Below are 20,574 nucleotides of genomic sequence, written 5' to 3' on the forward strand. Positions count from 1 at the left end.
CACTTTCTTAAGTGTCTATCAGTTATTTTGGATTCCTCTATTGAGAATTCACTATTCAGTTCTGTACCTCCCTTTTTTAAATTTTATTTTTTTCAGTTCTGTACCACAGTTATTTTATTTTTTATTTTTATTTTACATATTGATCCCAGTTCCCTCTCCCTCCCTCTCTCTTTTGCTCTCTCCCACACTTCCATGCCCCCTCACTACCTTTCCCTCCCATCCCCCCCACTCCATATATAGGGTGATGCCTTCCGGGAGGGGGTCATCTAAATCTGTCAAGTCATTTGGAATAGGGACTAGGTCTTCTCTCCTGCCTCTAGGTTAAGGGAGTATCCCTCCATGGTGAATCTCCAACATGGCTGTGCACTCCCACCAGCAGTGGAGGAGTGTTCCCCTTTCTCCACATCACCTCCAGCATAAGTTGTCATTGGTGTTTCAAATTTTAGCCATTCTAGCAGGAGTAAGATGGTATTTCAGAGTTGTTTTGATTTGCATTTCCCTGATAGCCAAGGATGTTAAGTACTTTCTTAATTGTCTTTCAGTCTTTCTGATTTCCTCTATTGAGAATTCTCTATTCAGTCCTGTATCCCATTTTTATATAGGGTTATTTGGTGTTTTGGTAACTATTTTCTGTCAGATGTGGGGTTGGTAAAGATCTTTTCCCAGTCTGTGGTCTGCCCTTTGGTCTTGTCAACTGTGTCCTTTGCCTTACAGAAGCTTCTCAGTGTCTGTGCCCCTGGAGTTATGTTCAGGAAGCAGTCTCTTGTACCAATTTGTTCAAGGGTACCTCCCACTTTCTCTTCTAAGAGGTTCAGCGTGGCTGGATTTCTGTTGAGGTCTTTGATCCATTTGGACTTGAGTTTTGTGCATGGTGACAGACATGGGTCTATCTGTCTTCTACACACCATCATCCAGTTGTGCCAGCACCATTTTTTGAAGATGCTTTCCTCCTCCAATTTTAGCTGTTTTGTGAAAAATCAGTTATTTGTAGGTGTGTGGGGTATTATCAGGATTTTTGATTCGATTCCATTGGTCTGTCTATTTTTGTGCCAATACCAGGCTGTTTTCAGGACTATAGCTCTGTAGTAGAGCTTAAAGTCAGGGATGGTGATGCCTCCTGAAATTCCTTTATTGTACATGTTTTTGTTTTGTTTGTTTGTTTGTTTGTTTGTTTTTTGGCTATCCTGGGTCTTTTGTTTTTCCATATAAAGTTGATTATTATCCTTTCAAGGTCAGTGAAGGATTGTGCTGGGATTTTAATGGGGATTGCATTGAATCTGTAGATTGCTATTGGCAAGATTGCCATTTTTACTGTGTTTATCCTACCTATCCATGAGCATGGGAGAGCTTTCCATTTCATGGTATCTTCTTTAATTTCTTTCTTTAAAGACACAAAGTTCTTTCCAAGTCTTTCACTTGTTTGGTAAGTGTTACCCCAAGGTACTTTATGTTGTTTGTGGCTACTGTAAAGAGTGATGTTTCTAATTTCTTTCTCAGCCCCTTTGTTGTTTGTTGTCTGTATATAGTAGGGCTACTGATTTTATTTATTTATTTGTTTGTTTGTTTGTTTGTTTTGGAGTTTATCTTGTATCCTGCTAATTCGCTGAATATGTTTATCAGCTGTAGGGTTCCCTGGTAGAGTTTTTTGGGTTGCTTATAGCTATCATATCATCTGCAAATAGTGAAAGTTTGACTTCTTCCTTTCCAATTTGTGTCCCCTTGATCTCCTTTTGTTGTCTTACTGCATTAGCTAGAACTTCAAGTACAATATTGAAGAGATATAGAGAGAATGGGCAGCCTTGTCTTGTTCCTGATTTTAGAGGAATCACCTTAAGCTTCTCTCCATTTAGTTTGATGTTGGCTATTGTTTTACTGTATATTGCTTTTATTATGTTTAGGTATGTTCCTGTTATCCCTGATCTCTCCAAGACCTTTATCAAGAAGGGTGTTGAATTTTGTCAAAGGCTTTTTCAGCATCTAGTGAGGTGATCATGTGGTTTTTCTTTTTCAGTTTGTTTATATGGTGGATCACATTGATAGATTTTCATATGTTGAAACATCCTGCAACTCATGGATGAAGCCTACTTGTTCATGGTGGATGATTATTTTGATGTGTTCTTGAATTCTGTTTGCCAGTATTTTATTGAGTATTTTTGCATGAATGTTCAGGAGAGATATTGGTCTGTAGTTTTCTTTTTTATTTGTGTCTTTGTGTCACTTGGGTACCAAGGTGATTGTGGCCTCATAAAAAGAGTTTGGTAATGAACCTTCTGTTTCTATTGTGTGGAACAATTTGAGGACTATTGGTATTAGCTCTTCCTTGAATTTCTGGTAGAATTCTGCACTGAAACCATCTGGCCCTGGGCTTTTTTTGGTTGAGAGGCTTTTGATGACTGCTTCTATTTCATTAGGGGTTATAGGTCTATTTAAGTTTTTTATCTGTTCTTGATTTAATTTTGGTAAGTGATAGTTATCCAGAAATCTGTCCATTCCCTTTGAATTTTCAAATTTTGTAGAGTACAGGTTTTCAAAGTATGACATGAAATTTTTCTGTATTTCCTCAGTGTTCATTGTTATGTCCCCCTTTTCATTTCTGATTTTGTTAATTTGCATGTTCTCTCTCTGCTTTTTCGTTAGTTTGGATAAAGGTTTGTCTATCTTGTTGATTTTCTCAAAAAAACAACTCTTTGTTGCATTGATTTTTTTTTTTTTTGTATTGTTTTCCTGGTTTCTACTTTATTGATTTCAGCCCTCAAATTGATTATTTCCTGGAATCTACTCCTCTGGGGTGAGTTTGCTTCTTTTTGTTCTAAGGCTTTCAGTTGTGCTGTTAATTCTCTAATGTGACTCTCCTCCATTTTCTTCATGTGGGTACTTAGTGCAATGAACTTCCCTCATAGCACTGCTTTCAAGGTGTCCCATAAGTTTGGATATGTTGTGTCCCCATTCTCATTGGATTTTAAGAATTCCTTTATTTCTTTATTTCTTCTTTGACTCAGGTATGGTGCAATTGTGCATTGTTCAGTTTCCGTGACTTTGTAGTGTTTCTGTGATTTGTGTCATTGTTGAATTCCAACTTTAATAAATGGTGGTCTAATAAGATATAGAGGAATATTCCAATTTTCTGTATCTGTTGTATCTGTTGAAGTTTGTTATGTTGCCTAGTATGTGATTGATTTTAGAGAAGGTTCCATGTGGAGCTGAGAAGAAAGTATATTCTTTTGTGTTTGGATGGAATGTTCTATAGATATCTGTGAAACCCAATTGAGACATAACTTCTGTTGTTTCTTTTCTTTCTTTGTTAAGTTTCTGAGTAGTGGTCCTGTCTAGTGGTGAGAATGGGGTGTTGAAGTCTCCCACTATGAGTGTCAGTGTTTTATGTGAGCTTTGAGTTTAGTAGCATTTCTTTTATGAATGTGACTGCCTTTGTATTTGGGGCATAGATGTTCAGAATTGAGACTTTGTGCTGATGAATTTCTCTTGTGATGAATATGAAATGACCATCTTCATCTCTTTTGATTAATTTTGGTTTGAAGTCTAACTTGTTAAATATTAGGATAGCCACACCTGCTTGCTTCTTGGTTCTATTTGGTTGGACGATCATTTCCCAACCCTTTACCCTGAGGTAATGTCTGTCTTTGAAGCTTAGATGTGTTTCTTGTATGCAGCAGAAGGATGGATTCTGTTTTTGTATCCATTCTGTTACCCTGTGTCTTTTTATAGGCGAGTTAGGCCATTAATGTTTAGGGAAAGTAAGAACCATTGATTGTTAATGCTTGTTTGTTTTAGAATTGTTGTTGGCACTGGTATTGTGGATATATTTTCCCTGCTTTACCCTTGGGTTTTGGTGAAGTGGGATTATCCATTGCCTATGTCTTTGTGAGCATAGTTACCTTCCTTGGGTTGGAGTTTTCCTTCCAGAACATATTGTGAAAATCTGGCTTTGTCATTAAATATCTTGTTTTCTCCATTTATAGTGATTGAGAGTTTTGCCGGGTATAGTAACCTGGGCTGGCATCCGTGGACTTTTAGTATTTGTAGAAAATCTATCCAAGACCTTCTGTCTTTGAGAGTTTCCATGGAGACCTCAGGTGTAATTTTGATAGGTCTGCCCTTATATGTTAACTGGCCTTTTTCCTTCGGTGCTCTTAATATTCTTTCTTTATTCTATGTGTTAGGTGTTTTAATTATTATGTATAGAGGGGTCTTTTTTCTTTGGTCCAGTCTATTTGGTGTTCAGTAAGCTTTTTGTACTTGCATAGGCATGTCCTTCTTTGTTTGGAAAGTTTTCTATAATGATTTTTTTGAATATGCTTTCTGTACTTTTGAGCTGGGCTTCTTTGCCTTCTTCTATGCCTGTTATTCTTAGGTTTGGTCTTTTCACTGAGTCCTACATTTCCTGGATGTGTTGTGTTAAGGATTTGTTGGATTTAAGATTTTTCTTGGTCGATGAATCTATTTCCTCTCATTTATATCCTGTACCTAAGATTCTCTCTTTGATCTCTTGTATTCTATTGGTTATGCTTGCATCTGTAGTTCCTGATCACTTACACAGTCTTTCTATTTCCAGCATTCCCTCAGTTTGTGTTTTCTTTATTGTCTCCATTTCAGTTTTTAGGCCTTAAACTATTTGAGTTGTTTCCTTCATCTATTTCATTGTTTTTTCTTGGCTTTCCTTACTTTCTTTAGTATATTGGTTCATTTTTTGCTTGGCCTTTTTTCTCTATTTATTCTAATTTTTTGTTTGTTTTTTTTTTTTTTTCATTTCTTTAAGGGATTTCCTCATATCATCTTTGAGGGCCTCTAACATTTTTATGAAGTTATTTTTTAAGTCATTTTCTTGTGCTTCGTCTGCTTTTATGTTCAGATCTAGTTAGTGTAGAGTCCCTCATTTTGGTAGTATCATACTGGTCTTTCTATTGTTGGGTGTTTTCTTGTATTTCTGTCTTCCCATTGCTTCTTCCAGTGGGCGCAGGTAGAGTCTCTCTCTACCCTTGCTCTCCCGGTGAGTGTAGATGTGTCAGGAGTTCGATGTCTGTAATGCTGGATGATAGGAGCTCTCTTGGAGGTCTGTCAAGCAGAGGCCACAGGAGGGCCACTGATGTGAGGAAGGCAAGCTCAGGATGGTCTCAAGCACTCAGGCAGAGGGCAAGCGATGGGGCCCAAAGATCAGTTGAATGCAGATTCTAGGTGGGTCCAGTATGTTCAGAGCCTACCCAGGAAGTTCCAAGGAAGTGGAGGGGGTGTTGGACCAGCACTCTGGCCCAATGCTCACCCAGAGCAGTGAGCCCAGCAGGACCAAGGATGAGGGGATAGCAGGCTCTGGGTGGAAAATGGAAAAGAGTACCAGGACTGAACCACTCAGCCTAGTTTATAGGGGTGCAGGAGATGCAGAGCTAACCCAGGGAGTTCCCAGGAAGGATGTGGGGGGATTCAGGCAGGCTGTGGGGCCCAAGATCGGGTGAGTGCTAGCTCAAGATGGTCCTGCATGGAGAGGTGGGTCCAGGATGCTCAGAGCCAACCCAGGAAGTTCCAAGGAGGTGGAAGGGTGTTGGACCCTCCACCCTGCACTCTGACCCAATGATCACCCCAATCAGTGGGTCCAGCAGCAGAGGCTATTTCTTAATTGTTTGTGAGAACTGAAATTTCAACTTCAGTCTTTGATTTCCAATTGCTAGTCTTTTTATTGTGCTACTTAATTTCATAAAGGCTTCTTTTTTGAAGTCATAGGAACAAGGATATTCTTAAAAAGTGGACCCAATTGTTCTTCCCAGTTGCCCTCTTCCAAGAGTTTATTAGTTCATGTTAAGTACCCTAACCACATAACATTTGAATCTAGATAACTTTATAAAGAAAAATGCTTATTTAGTTGACAGTTGTGCTGACTAAAAGTTAAAAAAAAAGAAAGAAAGAAAGAAATAATGAATGAATGAATGAATGAATGAATGAATGAAATAAATCTGACATCCCCCTTTATCTACCCTGGGCATAGCTGTCTTCATAGCAAGATTTCATAAGGGAACAAGACTTCACAGGGCAATTTAAGAAGCCAGCAAGGCCACATCCCAGGATATCTTCCACCTTTACAAATGCTAACCTCCACACTTGAGGCCCATGCCTTTGCAAGTGAAGCACTGGGAGACAAAGCTAGTCCAATCCACAGCCCAGGGATGCTTGACTGTGAAAGCTTCAAACCCTGATGCTGCACCAACAGCACAAGAATAGGCTGTAGTTATATATATGGCATAACACAGAAGCCCCCCAGATGGCCGGCATCCTATTCTGTATAGAGGTTACATAGCCTCACTCTCTTTCTTCTCTCTAGGCCTAGAGAGTCAGGAGAAGCTGTGAAGAATGCTGCCAACATGTGAGGCTGTGTGAACCCTGGGGTATGACACTTAATGAAGCTGCAGATAGCTTACCCATCACACAATCTCTGGAGATAAAGGAGTCCCCTGTGCGTTCAAGAATTCATAGGTTCTGTGTTAGCCAAAGTTGAGAGCCCACACATTCTCAGCCATTCATATTTGTCAAATGTCCTAAGTGTCAACAAGCGAGAAAATATTGGCAAACAGGGCTAAGTTTATTAGACTTACAGTCATAATTATTATAGTCTTAATCACGAAAGAAATTGTGTCAAAGAAAGATTGTATGGGGTTATTAATCAGGCTCTTGGGGGCTGGGGAAATGACCAAGTTAGTAAGAGTGCTTACTATACAAGAATAGGACATGAATTCAAATCGTCAGCACCTACTAAAAAACTGAACACACCTGCACATGCCTATAACTCCAGCATTGAAACAGGGGAGACAGGCGGATCCTCAGAGCTCACTGGCCTGCTAACAGTCAGAACAGTAAGTTTCTAAATCAGAGACACTGTTGGAAGGCAAGATGGGATGTAAAAAGGAAGACACCCAGTACCCTGTTCTGACCTTCAGATGCACATACACAGGCATGCACACCCATGCAACACTCATGTGTATGCACCACACATACATGCACAACTTACGCAGCACACCAGACAGACAGACACACACACACACACACACACACACACACTAATATGTATGCACCACATGCACCACTTACACAGCACACCACACACACACACACATACACATTCATATGTGTGCACCACAAAAACATGCACCACTTACCACACCACACACACACACACACTGAGCTCATTGCTGCATGATTAAAGGTGGGTATTCCTCTCTGATGGGGCAGAATTTATATTGGTGGCACAATACAAGGAGAGTGTTGATAAATAAACTCTAGGTCTTGAGAAGCCAGTTTTCAAGACATTTTCTTCTGACATCTACAGGCAGCAAACATACCCAGGGGGACACATACATACATGCAGACCAAAGACAGGTAAACATAAACATTTCAAAATAAATCTTGTTTTAAAAAGAATAGGCTGTAGTTATATATATGGCATAAATCTTGTTTTAAAAAAGGATGATTTTCTAAAAGATTCATCACAAATTTAGATGCATATTGGTCTCTTGCTATATTAATCTTATAAGCTTGCGCTAAACTTTCAGCAGTTGTAGTTGGTGCAGAAATTTGAACCTGACTTCATTGCTGGAGTCAGTTCTGACCTTAGAGTAAGAGATCTTCAATTTTGGTGGCTGAATAGTTGCAGGAAGTTGTTTTAGAATCATAGCAATTAAAATGCCTCATGGGAACCAGATAGGTTTTGTCCTCTCAGACCAGAATATGACTGCTTTATGCCAACAGAGGCCATAATCTCAAAAGTAAAGGACAATTCATGCTTCATCCATTATGCAGTTAAATTTGATGATGGATGGACAGGCAGACAGGCAGACAGACAGGTTGACTAATTGATTCTCCTTGAAAACAAGGAAAAACTAACTTAGTTTATTCTCAGCCTTTATCTGTATGTGTTTCTTTAAAATGACTCAGTGTTTGGATTAGAAGCCATATACTGCAGTAGTAGGATGAAATGTGTGGTGATGCTGGTGACAGTCACACGTTTTACTTCCTCCTCGCCCCCAAATTGACAACTCCCCACAACCCATTCCTCTCCTAACTAGCTCTTAATGCTTTCCTGATCTGAAATTTCAAGAGGCTTAACCTTCCCTCTGCCCACCCCAACCCCCTCCCCCTGCAGAGACCAAGAAGGTTTACTCTTTGGGGAGATGAAGGAGAATTTATACTTTCTTTGTTCTGCTTCCTCAATCCCTGGCACTCCTGAAAGAAAGCTTGAGGGGTCTGGGCCTAAGGAATTACCCCTGGGTATAAGCATCATTATGGTAAATGTGAGCATAAAGTTGAGATAAATGCTTTTATTAAACAATATTTTGTAAGTGTCAGGCGCTTGGACGTGTGTGTGTGTGTGTGTGTGTGTGTGTGTGTGTGTGTGTGTGTGTGTGTTACATCAAGAAGGACTCTCACTGTGGTACAATTCTCATGCACACCTTGAGGCGCAACAGGAGTTCAAGGACTCCCAGAAGCAGAGTTCAAGCAGCAGCTCAATCCCATTCAAAACTATCCGAATGCATGAATCAAGGTGGGAAAGGAAGCAATTGAGTTCCCTCTTGGTCCCCTTTAAATTACCTCACTAAGCCCAACCCTGATTCCCTTACAAGATAAACTGTTTGGAGGCTGGAGAGATGATTTAATAATAAGAACACTTGGCTGCTCTCTCTGAAGACCTGTTCCTCCCAGCTCTTGTAACTCTAGCTTCAAAGGATCTGACTCCATCCTCTCACTTCTGTGGGCACTGCATGACTATGGTGTACAGACAAACATGCAGCCAAAACACCCAAACACATAAAGATGTGGTTTTCTTATGGTTGTGTCAGAGACAAGGCATCGCCATATAGCCTTGTCTGTTCTGTAGACTGTGTAGAGCAGGCTAGCCTAGAACTCATGGAATTCTCCCTGGATCTTCCTCCTGAGTGGGATTAAAGGTGTGCACCACTACACCTGGTCTATAGGTTTATGTTTTGAAATTTTTAATGAAAAAGAGGAGAAGCTTTTGGTCCCATATAATTTTTTCTACTCCCTCAGGTACACAAGCTGTCACTCTCAAAATTAAGTAAATGAAGGTATTCCTTAAACTAAATCCTCATAAATGCATACTTAATTTTTCATGAACTGATTAATTTTAAATAAATATTTTTAAGACATTTAAAAGAGATGAAGCCCAGACTTCTTCTGGGCATTTTTTAGAGCACCACCCTTTGTTGGAATTCTTCCTCAAGATTTTAGTGAAAATCAAAACAGCCTAAAGCGAATGGAGGGTGAAATAAAGACCTCTACAACCCAGAGGCCATGTTTGAGGCTTGCTGTTATTAAAGTGTGAGTTTTATTCATTTTTTACACAGAGATTGTCATCTCTTTCAGGTTTGAAAAATCACAATTACCCCCTATTAAAACAAAATAAAGGATCAAATGAAAGTAATTAAAACCTTATTAAAGAAATTTTAATAAACCAATTACTGCTCATGAATATGGTAATCTAAAAAAAGCCATCCTTTGCCTGAAATAAAAATAAAGTATCTCTTAAATATATTTAGTATACATCATTAGTTATTTAAATTTCTTCTCAACTAAATGAACTGTCAATTATATTTGGAACAGTAATAACTTTATACTTATAAAAGGATGCTACTGGATGATGTCATTAATGGAACATTCCACAAAAACAATTTTATTACAGATTACTATCAGAAAGAAATTAGCATACCTTCATCATGTAAATTAAAATTTTCCAATTACCAATTACAACTTTTTTTTTTAACTCCTCATGGATGCTGATACTTTGTGAATTTGGTTTGTTCTACAATTTTTTTATGTATTACAATTTGGCATCACCCTGGGTAATTTAGAATTATTGGTAAGTTAATATAATAAAACTACCTAGATCAGCTGAAGAGATGAAATTCCTAGTGCTAAATTGATTACTGTTTTTCAGAAGTATAAATATTTCTCTGCCAGCTACAAGTAGAATGTCTGTGTCTGTATAATCATGGCATATAATGCCATTTAAATAGCATTTTCATATTTGCACCAGGATTTATTATTTTTGTTGCATCTGCTGTTTCACTCTTTCAGTTTACATTATCTTGCTGGCTCCTTAGTGATTTACAAATGCTTGATGCTCAGAGCCCCTGGCTTCCTTCAGGATCTTATCCCGTAGTTACTTACTCTGCTTTTTTGCAGTAACTTCCTGGCAAGCGCCCCCTGGGTGTTGAATGCTGACACTGAATGCTGAGTGCTCAGTGTCCACTCACACAAGTACTTTCTATCCTCTCATGGCTGGAAAGAAAAGCGAGACAGTAAACTGAGGTGCAAGTAGAGGGAAGTGTGAGGTGAGCCTGCTGGACAAAGGAAAGGGACATCAAAGGGGAGAGAGAGAGAGCGCAGGGCAGGAAGGAAAGGATGTATAGCAGACAAAACCCTGGAGTTTAAGAGCTAGAAACAGCAAACATCTCATGTCTAAGGTCAGGGGTCCAGGAGCAGCCCCATTGTGGAGCGGCTTACACAGTGCTCCAGTCATGTGACTTGTTCAATGAAGGCCACCCTCTTCAGCACAGTGACCTGTCTGTGGGCTGCCTGTGGGTCCTGAGGTGGAACAGCAGGGTGCACTGCCAGCAAACAGCCCCAAAGGAAACTAGGAAAAGAAAAGCCACAATGCTGTGCCTTACAGCCTGATGCAGGCTCTCAGACGGCCATTCTGCTCTGTTGGCCACAGAAGTCATTGAGTCCAGTTCCCTCTCCTGTGTTCAGGCTTTGGCTGCCTGGTTTTGTAGGAACTACCAAACAGTGTGTGGTCACATCCTAAACCACAACAAAAGAAGGGAGAAAAGGAAGGAATGACGAATTTGAACACAGCCCAATTCTCATTTCATTAGAGAGGAGGGTACTTAGTCTAATTTCCTATATGAATCTCGAATCTCTTTCCTTCCAATGTATTCTCTCTTCCCCCCCCCTCACTTTCCCAACTCTTCAGCTCATACCGAGGTTGTCCTTGGTGGGGTCACAGCCCTCCTTTCAGGGTGGAAGACGAGAGGATGCAGACCACGGGTTTTCATGAGTGCACTGGACTATGACAAGCAGCAGCACAGTGTGGAAAGGTAGATGAGTATGAACAGAGGGACCATTCCATGCTCAAGTCTGAACTAGCTGAAACTAACTAATAAGTCAACAAGAAAGATGAGGGAGACAGAACAGTCCAATGAAGACATCTTCTCTTTATCTTCTCTCTCCTTGTAAAATATTAGACGATTCCTTATGCATTCCTTCTATTTTCCATTGAGTGTTATCTCTTCCTCCCAACTCTTTTTTAGTCCCTAAAATAGCAAAAGTTATTTATTATCTATTATTATCACAGAAGGGCTTACAAGGAGAAAATGTACATTTCACTATTATGTTTTGCTGTGCTAATTATGTTTTAAATCATCCACTTTCAGACTTCAGTTTATATGTGTTAGTATATTCAATCAGGGACTGGTAATGAAAACACTCATTATCTTTTGTCGCCATTGTTTTACATATGGTGCACACAAGCGCTTTACCAGGGCTTTCTGAAAGGTTCCTCAAATACTGAGATGAAACATGATTTACGTTTAATGTTCTCTTTGAAACTGAAAGATCTATTGTTTTGTTATAAAATGACATTGTGTCACTACAAATGAATGCTGGCCACATTTTGATCATTTCAGTGATCAGAATTCAATAAGAGATTTCATCATGGATGAATGAACAGCTTTATCTTATTTTTCCAAAAATATAATATGTTGATGTTTCTAGTATCACAAATCAAATCCCACTCAAAACATATTTTCTACACCTACTGTTTACCTGAATGTTTTATATACTCAATTTTAGGAGAATAATGAAAATAAAACCCATACACAAAGCATAAGGAAAAACATTGATACAGTAAAAGGAGTTTGGGTAAACTCTTCTGGAAAAGACAGGATGCCAAGGTTTATTTTTGGACAAAGGCAGAGGTAAATGTGTGGATGATCAGAGAAGGCTGGTTTGAATACAACTGTTTTGTAAAAACAGGCAAACCAGACCTGTCCTCAAGGGATGCCCTTCACTAAAGGACTGGTTTGTATATGCCAGACAACTGCTTTCATGTAAATAAACCTCTCAGTAAATGCTGCTTCTGAAGACAGTTTCAAGTTTATCTCTAAAGCAGTTTTTATACAACAGTATAGTCACTTATTTAACTAACAATCGGGTTTGTGTGATCATTGTCTATTTTTAGTATGTGGAATGCAAGGATTAATCAAAATGTCAAGAACAATGTCGTCAAACACAATGGATGAGATGATATTTCATCTGGTTAGAAGGCCACAAGCCCCCTAAACAAGTAACCTGGAGGTCGCTTTTTTTAGGACATGTCAGGCTTGTCCCAATGCATGCCAATGGTAGCAACTCCAGCTTAAACACAGATGTTTCCTTTTCATTTATGTCTATTATGCAGAACAAAAATAAAATAAGACCATTACTTTAAGAGAATTTTTAAATGGTGACATACATGGAGGCAATGTCTGTGGCCTCATCTAGAATTAGTTTTCTGTTTAGAAAATTTATATTTTAAAACCCAAAGCATTCTGTGTGGCCAACATTTTTTATTTTGTTCTATCTACATTAGTTAATGTTATACACAGTCTCCTACTCTCTGTTGCTCCATTTAAAAAATATTTTTAAGATCATAATATAATCATTTTCCCCTTTCCCTTTCCTCCCTCCAACCCCTTCCATGTACCTACTGGCCCTGCTCTTTTTCAAATTCATGACTTCTTTGTCATTAACTGTTGAGGGCAGGCTCTAAGACACAAGTGTTAACCGATACCCCCTGTCTTTTATATTTATGGTGTGTGTGTGTGTGTGTGTGTGTGTGTGTGTGCGCGCGCGCGTGCCACAGCACATGTGTGCATGTCAGAGAACAACCTGCAGGAGTCAGTGTCCTAGTCATTGAACTCCGGTCTTCAGCCTCAACAGCAAGCATCCTTACCTACTAAGTTATCTTGCTGGCCAAGTGCATACTATTTACCCATTGCTGCCAATGCTGTTATATCTGGTAAGGAAAACTGGTTGCAATGACAAAGAATGGTACCATTCAGTGGCTCTCCTTGTATATATTTTGCAGGAGTCCTTTGGAACCTCTCATCATGTGATGCACTTAAAATGCCAATCATCCAGGATGCCCTGGCAGTGTTGACCAATGCGGTGATTATCCCTCACTCAGGCTGGGAAAATTCACCTCTTCAGGACGATCGGAAAATACAGCTGCATTCATCACAGGTGCTGCGCAACGCCACTGGGTGCCTAAGGTCAGTCCCTTCCCGGCCCACTGAGCTCCTGGTGTAGGGGCTTCTTTCTGTAACCTTGATGACAAGACTGTCTTATCAAGACAGATGTTGACAGGCATGGCAAATAGAAAGCTAAAGGAAAGCACTTTGAGGGGTGTGCTTTCCACACTTTCCATGACTCTAGACCCACACAATGTTTAGCTTAGCTAGCTTGCTGTCTTACATCTAAAGCAATACAAAGAGTTCCATCTCAACTAAAACCAAGTTCCTTTCTCTCACTGAAAACAATAGTTTATAGTAATTTGACATGACATTTTACGTGAAAAATAAACCAGGCAATTTCTTAGGGAGAGTCTGTGACAAATGTATAGGGACATAATTAAATAGCACCAGGAACTGCTTTTATTCTGACTTTGTTCCTCCTTAATTCTTTGTATGGTTACAAGAGTTCATAATTTCTTAGAAATATCTCTTTAATGAGGCCCGCTTACTTTGTGTTTTTCAAATGATAAAAAAATTAAGTATCCATAATTTTTAGTGCATTAAAAAACAAATCCCCACACAGAAATCTATGTGGTCTTCTTAGAGTTGTCTGTATACCTTGATTGACTTTTAGGAAAGGAGGTATAAAACAAGATAGACAGACATTTCTCTAAAGTCAGCCTGTGCTCATGGGGAAGTTTTATATTAAAGTTGGAGATTTCTACAAGATAGAACAAAAGGGCTTGTTGAACATGCCTAATCAAATAATCTATATTTCAAAGCCAATGCTTAGAATGGTGTGAGCTGGGCTGTCACAGACCTACAGTTTCCCCATCAAGTAGACCATTTTTAGCCAATGAGAGTTACTAGTAACCATCTCATGAATATCTGTACCAATGCTCTCAGCCCTGGCATTGAGAGGACATCTTTTGTGTGTCAGTGTATGTGCAGAGTAAAACTCACAGCAGGAATCCTCTGAACACGTTTCCTTCACCACATGACATATGAACCTTTGGCATGACTTCACTGGATATTCTCTACCATAAGCCAGATTTATACTTCTCCAAAGTTTCCTGTTGGAGCATCCTTTTATGATGTCTTCAATTCTATTATCCTTCGGAGGCCCCACTCTGCCTGAAAAGCTGTAAATCTTCCAGTACCAACACTGGAGGTACTCCCAACCAGTTATCTGCACCTGTGAAAACTGACTTTCCTCTTTTTGCCTTCTTCTGTTTGCAAAGCCACTATTCATTAATGATAATAGTAATAATAATAATAATAATAATAATAATAATAATAATAATAATAAAGTCTGTGGAAGGAGGAGCCAGAGATTCTGTTGCATAGTGACCAGTGGAAACCTGGCCAGCTCTGCATGAAATTCTGAATAACAGGTACATCCTTGCATCTTCATGACATTTTATTCAAAGATGAAGGCATAGGCACACTGGGTATATTCAGCACCTTTAATGATAATATCATGAGGCTTCTGGCTGCGTTTAAGATCAGGGAGAATGTGAGCCAGCTTACAGTGAGATAAAATCCGGTTGACACCCCACACTTCTCTGCCCCTACTGCTTCTGCTTCCAGGAGGAAGTGACCACAAACAACACGGGAAATATTAAAGGAAGAGGTTGTTAGGTTCAGGAAAAGTATGCTGTATACAAGTCAGGTTTCCTAAGCCATGATGCAAGCAGAGTGGGTGATTTCTCACATTTCTGAGTGTGTTACATGAGCTATAAGGCAAAACCCCTTTGCATGTAACAAACTATTTTTTAACTAAACTTCTGTCCTACAGAAAGGCAGCACTGTTCTCATTGGATAGCCATTGGCTAGCACTGTTCTTGTTCTTGTGTGATGGCCATATCATGTCACATTGATAGTCTCTTTGGACTGGGAGAGGAAAGTAGTGGTTGCCCAGAGAGGTAAAATGAATTTATCAAACAAAGACTCCATGAACAAAAGGTTTCAAGGAGTTGCCTTGTTTATCCATCCACGGTCCCCTGAGACAAGGACAACACACCCAACCAGTTGCACGTGTCTGTGACTGCACAGAGCTTTTACGGTTTTCAGAGCTAGTTTATGTGTGCTCTTGCTCCTCTCGGCAGCTCTTGGATCTTGATTCTTATTAAAGAAATCACTTCCAATGCTGCTTCTACCTGTTAGCACTTTGATCCCATAAGCCTTTGCTAAGTGACGTCAGTGAGCCAGGAGATCCTCACCACAGCTCCCAACAGGCAGTAACTCCTAACCAAACTATAGGTTAAGAGTTCTTAGCCCTTCTAGAGGGTGGCACACACATTTGACCCTAACAGAATACTACACTCTTATATGAATACAATAATAGCACAAGAAGAAAATTCTGTATTATTTTATATCAGGATTTGAATGCATACATATTTTTTGGCATCCAAAGAGGGTCCTGGATCCAGGTCTCCATTAATACCAAACTGAGTCTTGCTTTCTTTGTTAGCACTGGGGTCAAACCCAGGGCCTTACATGTGCTAGACAGGCAGTCTACCACTAAGCTGCATCCCTAACCCTGTGCATAGTTTATTCTCTTACATTTTATAAGCTTGGTAAGTTTCTGCTTATTTAAGTTATGGGGCCTCTCCTGGCTTTTGACTCACACACCCTGAGTCGTCTGCAGACCATTTCCATTTGACCACACTAGGAGAATATGTAGGGTCCTATGGTAAGATTGTAACTAGGCCTCCTGAAATAGCATGTAACAACCAGCCAACCTGTAGTCCACAGTCCTATGGATTGAGTCATTTAATTTCATTTCCCTTTTTCTTTTGGTGTTTTTGAGACAGGCTCTTACTCTGTTGTTCATGCCACCCTAGATTGTGGAGATCTTGCCTCTGACTCCCAGGTGATGAGAATTCAGCACACACTATCATGCTCCACCTTTAATTTCTTTGTGAGCATTTACTGGGTGGCACTTCCCTAGCCAATAGTCCTTTTGCCTTTAAACGTCAGTTGTTTCTTCTTCTCTTCCTTTCCTCACTTTCCCTCCTCAGTCCTAAGCTGTGGCTGGATGTGAGCTGTGTCTCTATGGTCATGTGCTGGAAGATTGCTCCATACTGTGGAGATGTACAAAGGTGGCAGTGCCTTTGGCGATGGGACATGGCTGGTTCTCTGAGACAGATCCTCACAAAGAGTAGCCGGAATCCCATCCTGCTCCTGGTTCCTTCCACACTCTCCTTCAGTGGTGATGGACCTGCCTTGAGGCCCTCACTAGAGAACAAGCAGAAAGTATTCACCTGACATGATCTCTGAGCCTCTAAAACCCAAAATCATTTATTTCTGTAGAGCCTTGGACAGTTGCCCAGTGAACTCCATAAATCTTCATTTGGAACCATGAATGTTCTTGAAACACACACACACACACACACACACACACACACACACACACGGAATATCCTAGTCAATCCTGTGTCAGACTCCTCTATTCTGTGACTGATGCGTTTAAGATGAGTTGATATTTTAGGGTTATTTCTGAAACTGCAGTTTAGGAATACATAAATAAAATGAAATAGAAAGGAAAATAAAACTGTTTTCCCAACACAGAATTTTCTAACCTAGTACAGCAAATGGCAGGTAAAAATAAATATATTGGACCATTGTTAGCCGTCATGACTCTTGACTTCATTCATAGCATAATTCACACTTGTTTCTGGAAGAGAGGCAAGGCTAAGAATTGAAGCAATTAATATATTTTTTTCACCATTTTACTTTGCAGAGATGAATTTAAGTTTAAGTATATAATTCACACCACTCTTCACTGTCCAAACACTCAGCAGAGAAAAAAATTCAAGTAAAATAAGTTTAATTTTATGCAGCTAAAATCTGAATGTCCAGAACCATATGTCCTCAGGCAACTCATGGTCTTTGTTGGCAGTCTAGGCTCTTGTGTGTCCTTCTGTAGTAGATGCTACAGTATATCCACAGTGGGTGCCTCTTCATCCTGATCCACAGAAGCCACATTCACAGAGTGCTCCTCTGAGAAGAGCCCCCAGCTTCTGCCTTCCTTAGGAGGAAACAGTCATCTCCTGTGGACACTGCAAAAAGTTATGCACAGATGATATGTTAAATGAAGACTCAATGCCCTCAGCACTTTTCCATTTAAAATTCATTTTGGGTAGGAAATGGAATTTCTCTCAGGCAGATCCATCTATTTGTTCCTGAAATACCTATTTATCACTGATAAAATAAGATAGAAATGGGGGTAGGGAGATCTCTTCAATTGTGTGGAAGGAATGAGTTGGTAAAATATGACAGTTGCTGGATCATGGGATGGGACAGAGGGCCTGAGAACCATGAGTCATCAAGTCACAGGGCAGGGTAGAACTTAACTCCATCACTGCCTCCCCCGTGTCTACCTCCTCTTCCCAAACACAGTCACACCCATTCGTGCGCATTTCTTCCTATCTTATAATTCCATCTTCTGTTCAAACCTGCTATGCCCAAACTTTATTTTTAAACAAAAGCTTTTTAAAAAATATTGTCCAAAACAAGTGTGACAAATTATTAGAAGGGCTTGGTACATAAATCTGAGTGAAATTATTCTCTTAGTCTTTTTCTTCCTCCTTTTATGATTATGAACTCCTCTGGGGAAATGACTTCATGCAGACTGAGTCAGACCTGGGAAGAGATTTGGGTTTGTACTGATGACTGTTTTGTTGAGCACTGTGTAATCAAATGTGTCTCTTAACCTCTGGCCATTATAATGATCACCTTCAGCTGAAAACATGTATTAATGGGTTGCATGAGGCCAGTTCTGAGGGGTCTGTGAGCAAGTTCTTGCCGGCCAGGGTCAGTGTAGTGGTGGAAATAAACAAACATTCCTCCAAAACCCATGTCTGTCTATAACCTTGGCAGGTGACCTTTCTTGGAAATAGTGTCTTTAGAGGTCTGATTTAGTTTGACTAGGGAGGGCCTATGTGTAATGGTGCCTTTTTAAGGAGCAATTACATGGAGATAAAGGCCTTGGAAACAGATATGAGGAGGCAGCTATGTGCTAAGGAACACTGAGGATGCCTAACAGCCACCACAGGAGAGGCTCCCTGGAGCCTTCAGTGTGAGCATGGTCATGCTGGCACATGGGTTTTGGACTTCTAGCGTCTAGAACCCTGAAAGAATACATTTCTGTTGTTTTAAACCAGGAGTTACCCAAAGACTCGGCTCTGGCAGATGCAGAAAAGAAATGTATCTTCCTTAGTTGGAAACAGAGGGACCTGCAGAGCCAGGGGGCACCTGAGAACACAGGACAGGGAAGACAATGAGTAAACTACTGTTTCCAAACAGTCCTCACAAACTAGGACAAAATGGCCAGAGGGGGACTTGATTTTGTCTGTGTGTAAAACCAGTTGCCTCCATAGCTCAAACAAAGGGACGAAGGCATTACCTATGCAGGAGTGAGGTCTGCATGTCCAGATGTGATTGCCTCAGACTAAGAAGGTTTGCCTCCAACCACGTGAGCAGATGTGCATGAAGGCTTCCTAGGAGGGTGTGTGACTTCTGTGTACCCTGCTCTCACCCAGGAGCCTTTCTTTACCTGCTCTCCTGACTCTGAGTCAGCATCAGACATAGCTTGGATTTACAGAAGACCATGTGAAGCCAGAAGTCATTCTGGGTTCCTGGAAACATGACATGATACATTTGTCATTCCCACTGTGCATCCTTGTGCAGAATGGATGCTGCCTGGACTTTCTAAGAGAGATGGCTGTGTTTCCCATTTAAAACATATAGATCAATACCCTAAAGATCCTTGGCATGTCCATAATCCTCATTCAGGATGAGCTGCAGGTAAAGCCTTGATAAGCGGCCCTTCTCTCCCCCTTTTAACCCAGCGACTGGCTCCATAAGACAACTCAGAAACAGCGTTGTTACTTTGTGGCTGGGCTGCCTTTCCTCATGGGTGCTTAGGACTTGGTCAGCGGTGGGAGCCTGTGCAAAGGCTGCCTTTGTTAACTTCCACAGCTCCTTTGCCCACGCCGCCAAGTCGCTTATTTATTTTTATTATTCTATTCCCACTTCAGCATCTTGTCCTGAAGGACAACAATACACAACCCTAATTTTTCTCATCTATCTTTGTGTACACAGAATGTTATTAAGCCTGTCAGAGGAGCTGCACTGTGCCTGCGCTTATGAGTATAATTAAACTCAGACCCTCAATTAGTCATCTTAACCCATATAATGGATCAGCGCTTGGTCCCACAGTGCCACTAATTCTAGAGTGACCTTGAGAAAACCCATCACAAAGTAATGCTAATGATAATCACACCATGGCTAGAAGGCCCTGAGGACATTATTTCATCTGGTTTACTCTTGCATTAGCCACAGGTAAGAAGAGGAAAATTACTATTTTAATGTTCAGATCATGCCAGTGTTATCCACCTATTCAGATGAATGTTATCTTTTAAATAGTTTGTTTCATATCCATACATGCAGATAATGTGCTTGGATCAAATCTCCCCCCTCCACACACACACACACACACACACACACACACACACACACACACACTTTCCCCTCTCATCCCTCTCTTGTCTTCTTCATCACTTTTACCTCCCAACTTCATGTGCACTCTTTTAAAACTCATTGAGTCTACTCAGTGCTGCCTGCATATGTATGGATTGGGACCATCTACTAGAGTATAGAGAGCCTCTGAAGGCTCACATCCCAGAAGCATGCTGCACTCATCTGTGGGTATGAAGACAAGCACTAACAGTGCAGTTATGTCCATTTATCAGAATAATAGTGCAATGGCCTCCCTAATCCTATGACCTACTCCTTTTGGGCCTACTTAATGATTCCAGGGGTCCCATCCTGTAAAGTGGTCTTTAAATCTAACTCAAAAGTAATTGGCTACTCCCATAGCAATTATTCTACAATTGCACCAGTGGTCGATATGTTGACAGACTAGTTATTACTGTAGTTCAGGGTTCATAGCTAGGTACCACTGTTGAGTTAACTTCCCTAGTAGCATCCAAAGAGCCTTCCAGTACTGCAAAAGATGGCCAGTAGGTCTGAAAGTGTTGGGACATTGAACTCTGGGGTGGCTTGCCCATCTGGACTAGGATGTGGGCATTTGCCAGCTGCATGGAGCATTGTGTACCTGGTGCTTGTAGCGCAAAAGGACTTTTTCTCTGAGAAGTATACAGAGGTGCTACATGGAGGCGTTTCCCCCTCCACCTTTTCTACACCTGGGCTTCAAATGGCAACATCTCCTCACTGGCTGTTTCTCACTGGCTAGAGGGTTTAACATCCATATATGTGACAG

General features: G+C 40.4%; 1 protein-coding gene across 1 annotated transcript in view; it reads left to right on the plus strand.

The window, feature by feature from the left end:
• Nucleotides 1–20,574, plus strand: part of Ctnnd2 (catenin delta 2) — a 791,514-nt gene that overhangs the window by 617,938 nt on the left and 153,002 nt on the right. The window contains exon 12 of the mRNA XM_051182606.1: nucleotides 13,142–13,325. Coding sequence (XP_051038563.1) covers nucleotides 13,142–13,325 — 184 coding nt within the window. The remainder of the gene's footprint in view (nucleotides 1–13,141; nucleotides 13,326–20,574) is intronic.

The sequence above is a fragment of the Phodopus roborovskii genome, unplaced genomic scaffold, assembly GCF_943737965.1.
Source record: "Phodopus roborovskii unplaced genomic scaffold, PHOROB, whole genome shotgun sequence".
Classification (NCBI taxonomy): Eukaryota; Metazoa; Chordata; class Mammalia; order Rodentia; family Cricetidae; genus Phodopus; species Phodopus roborovskii.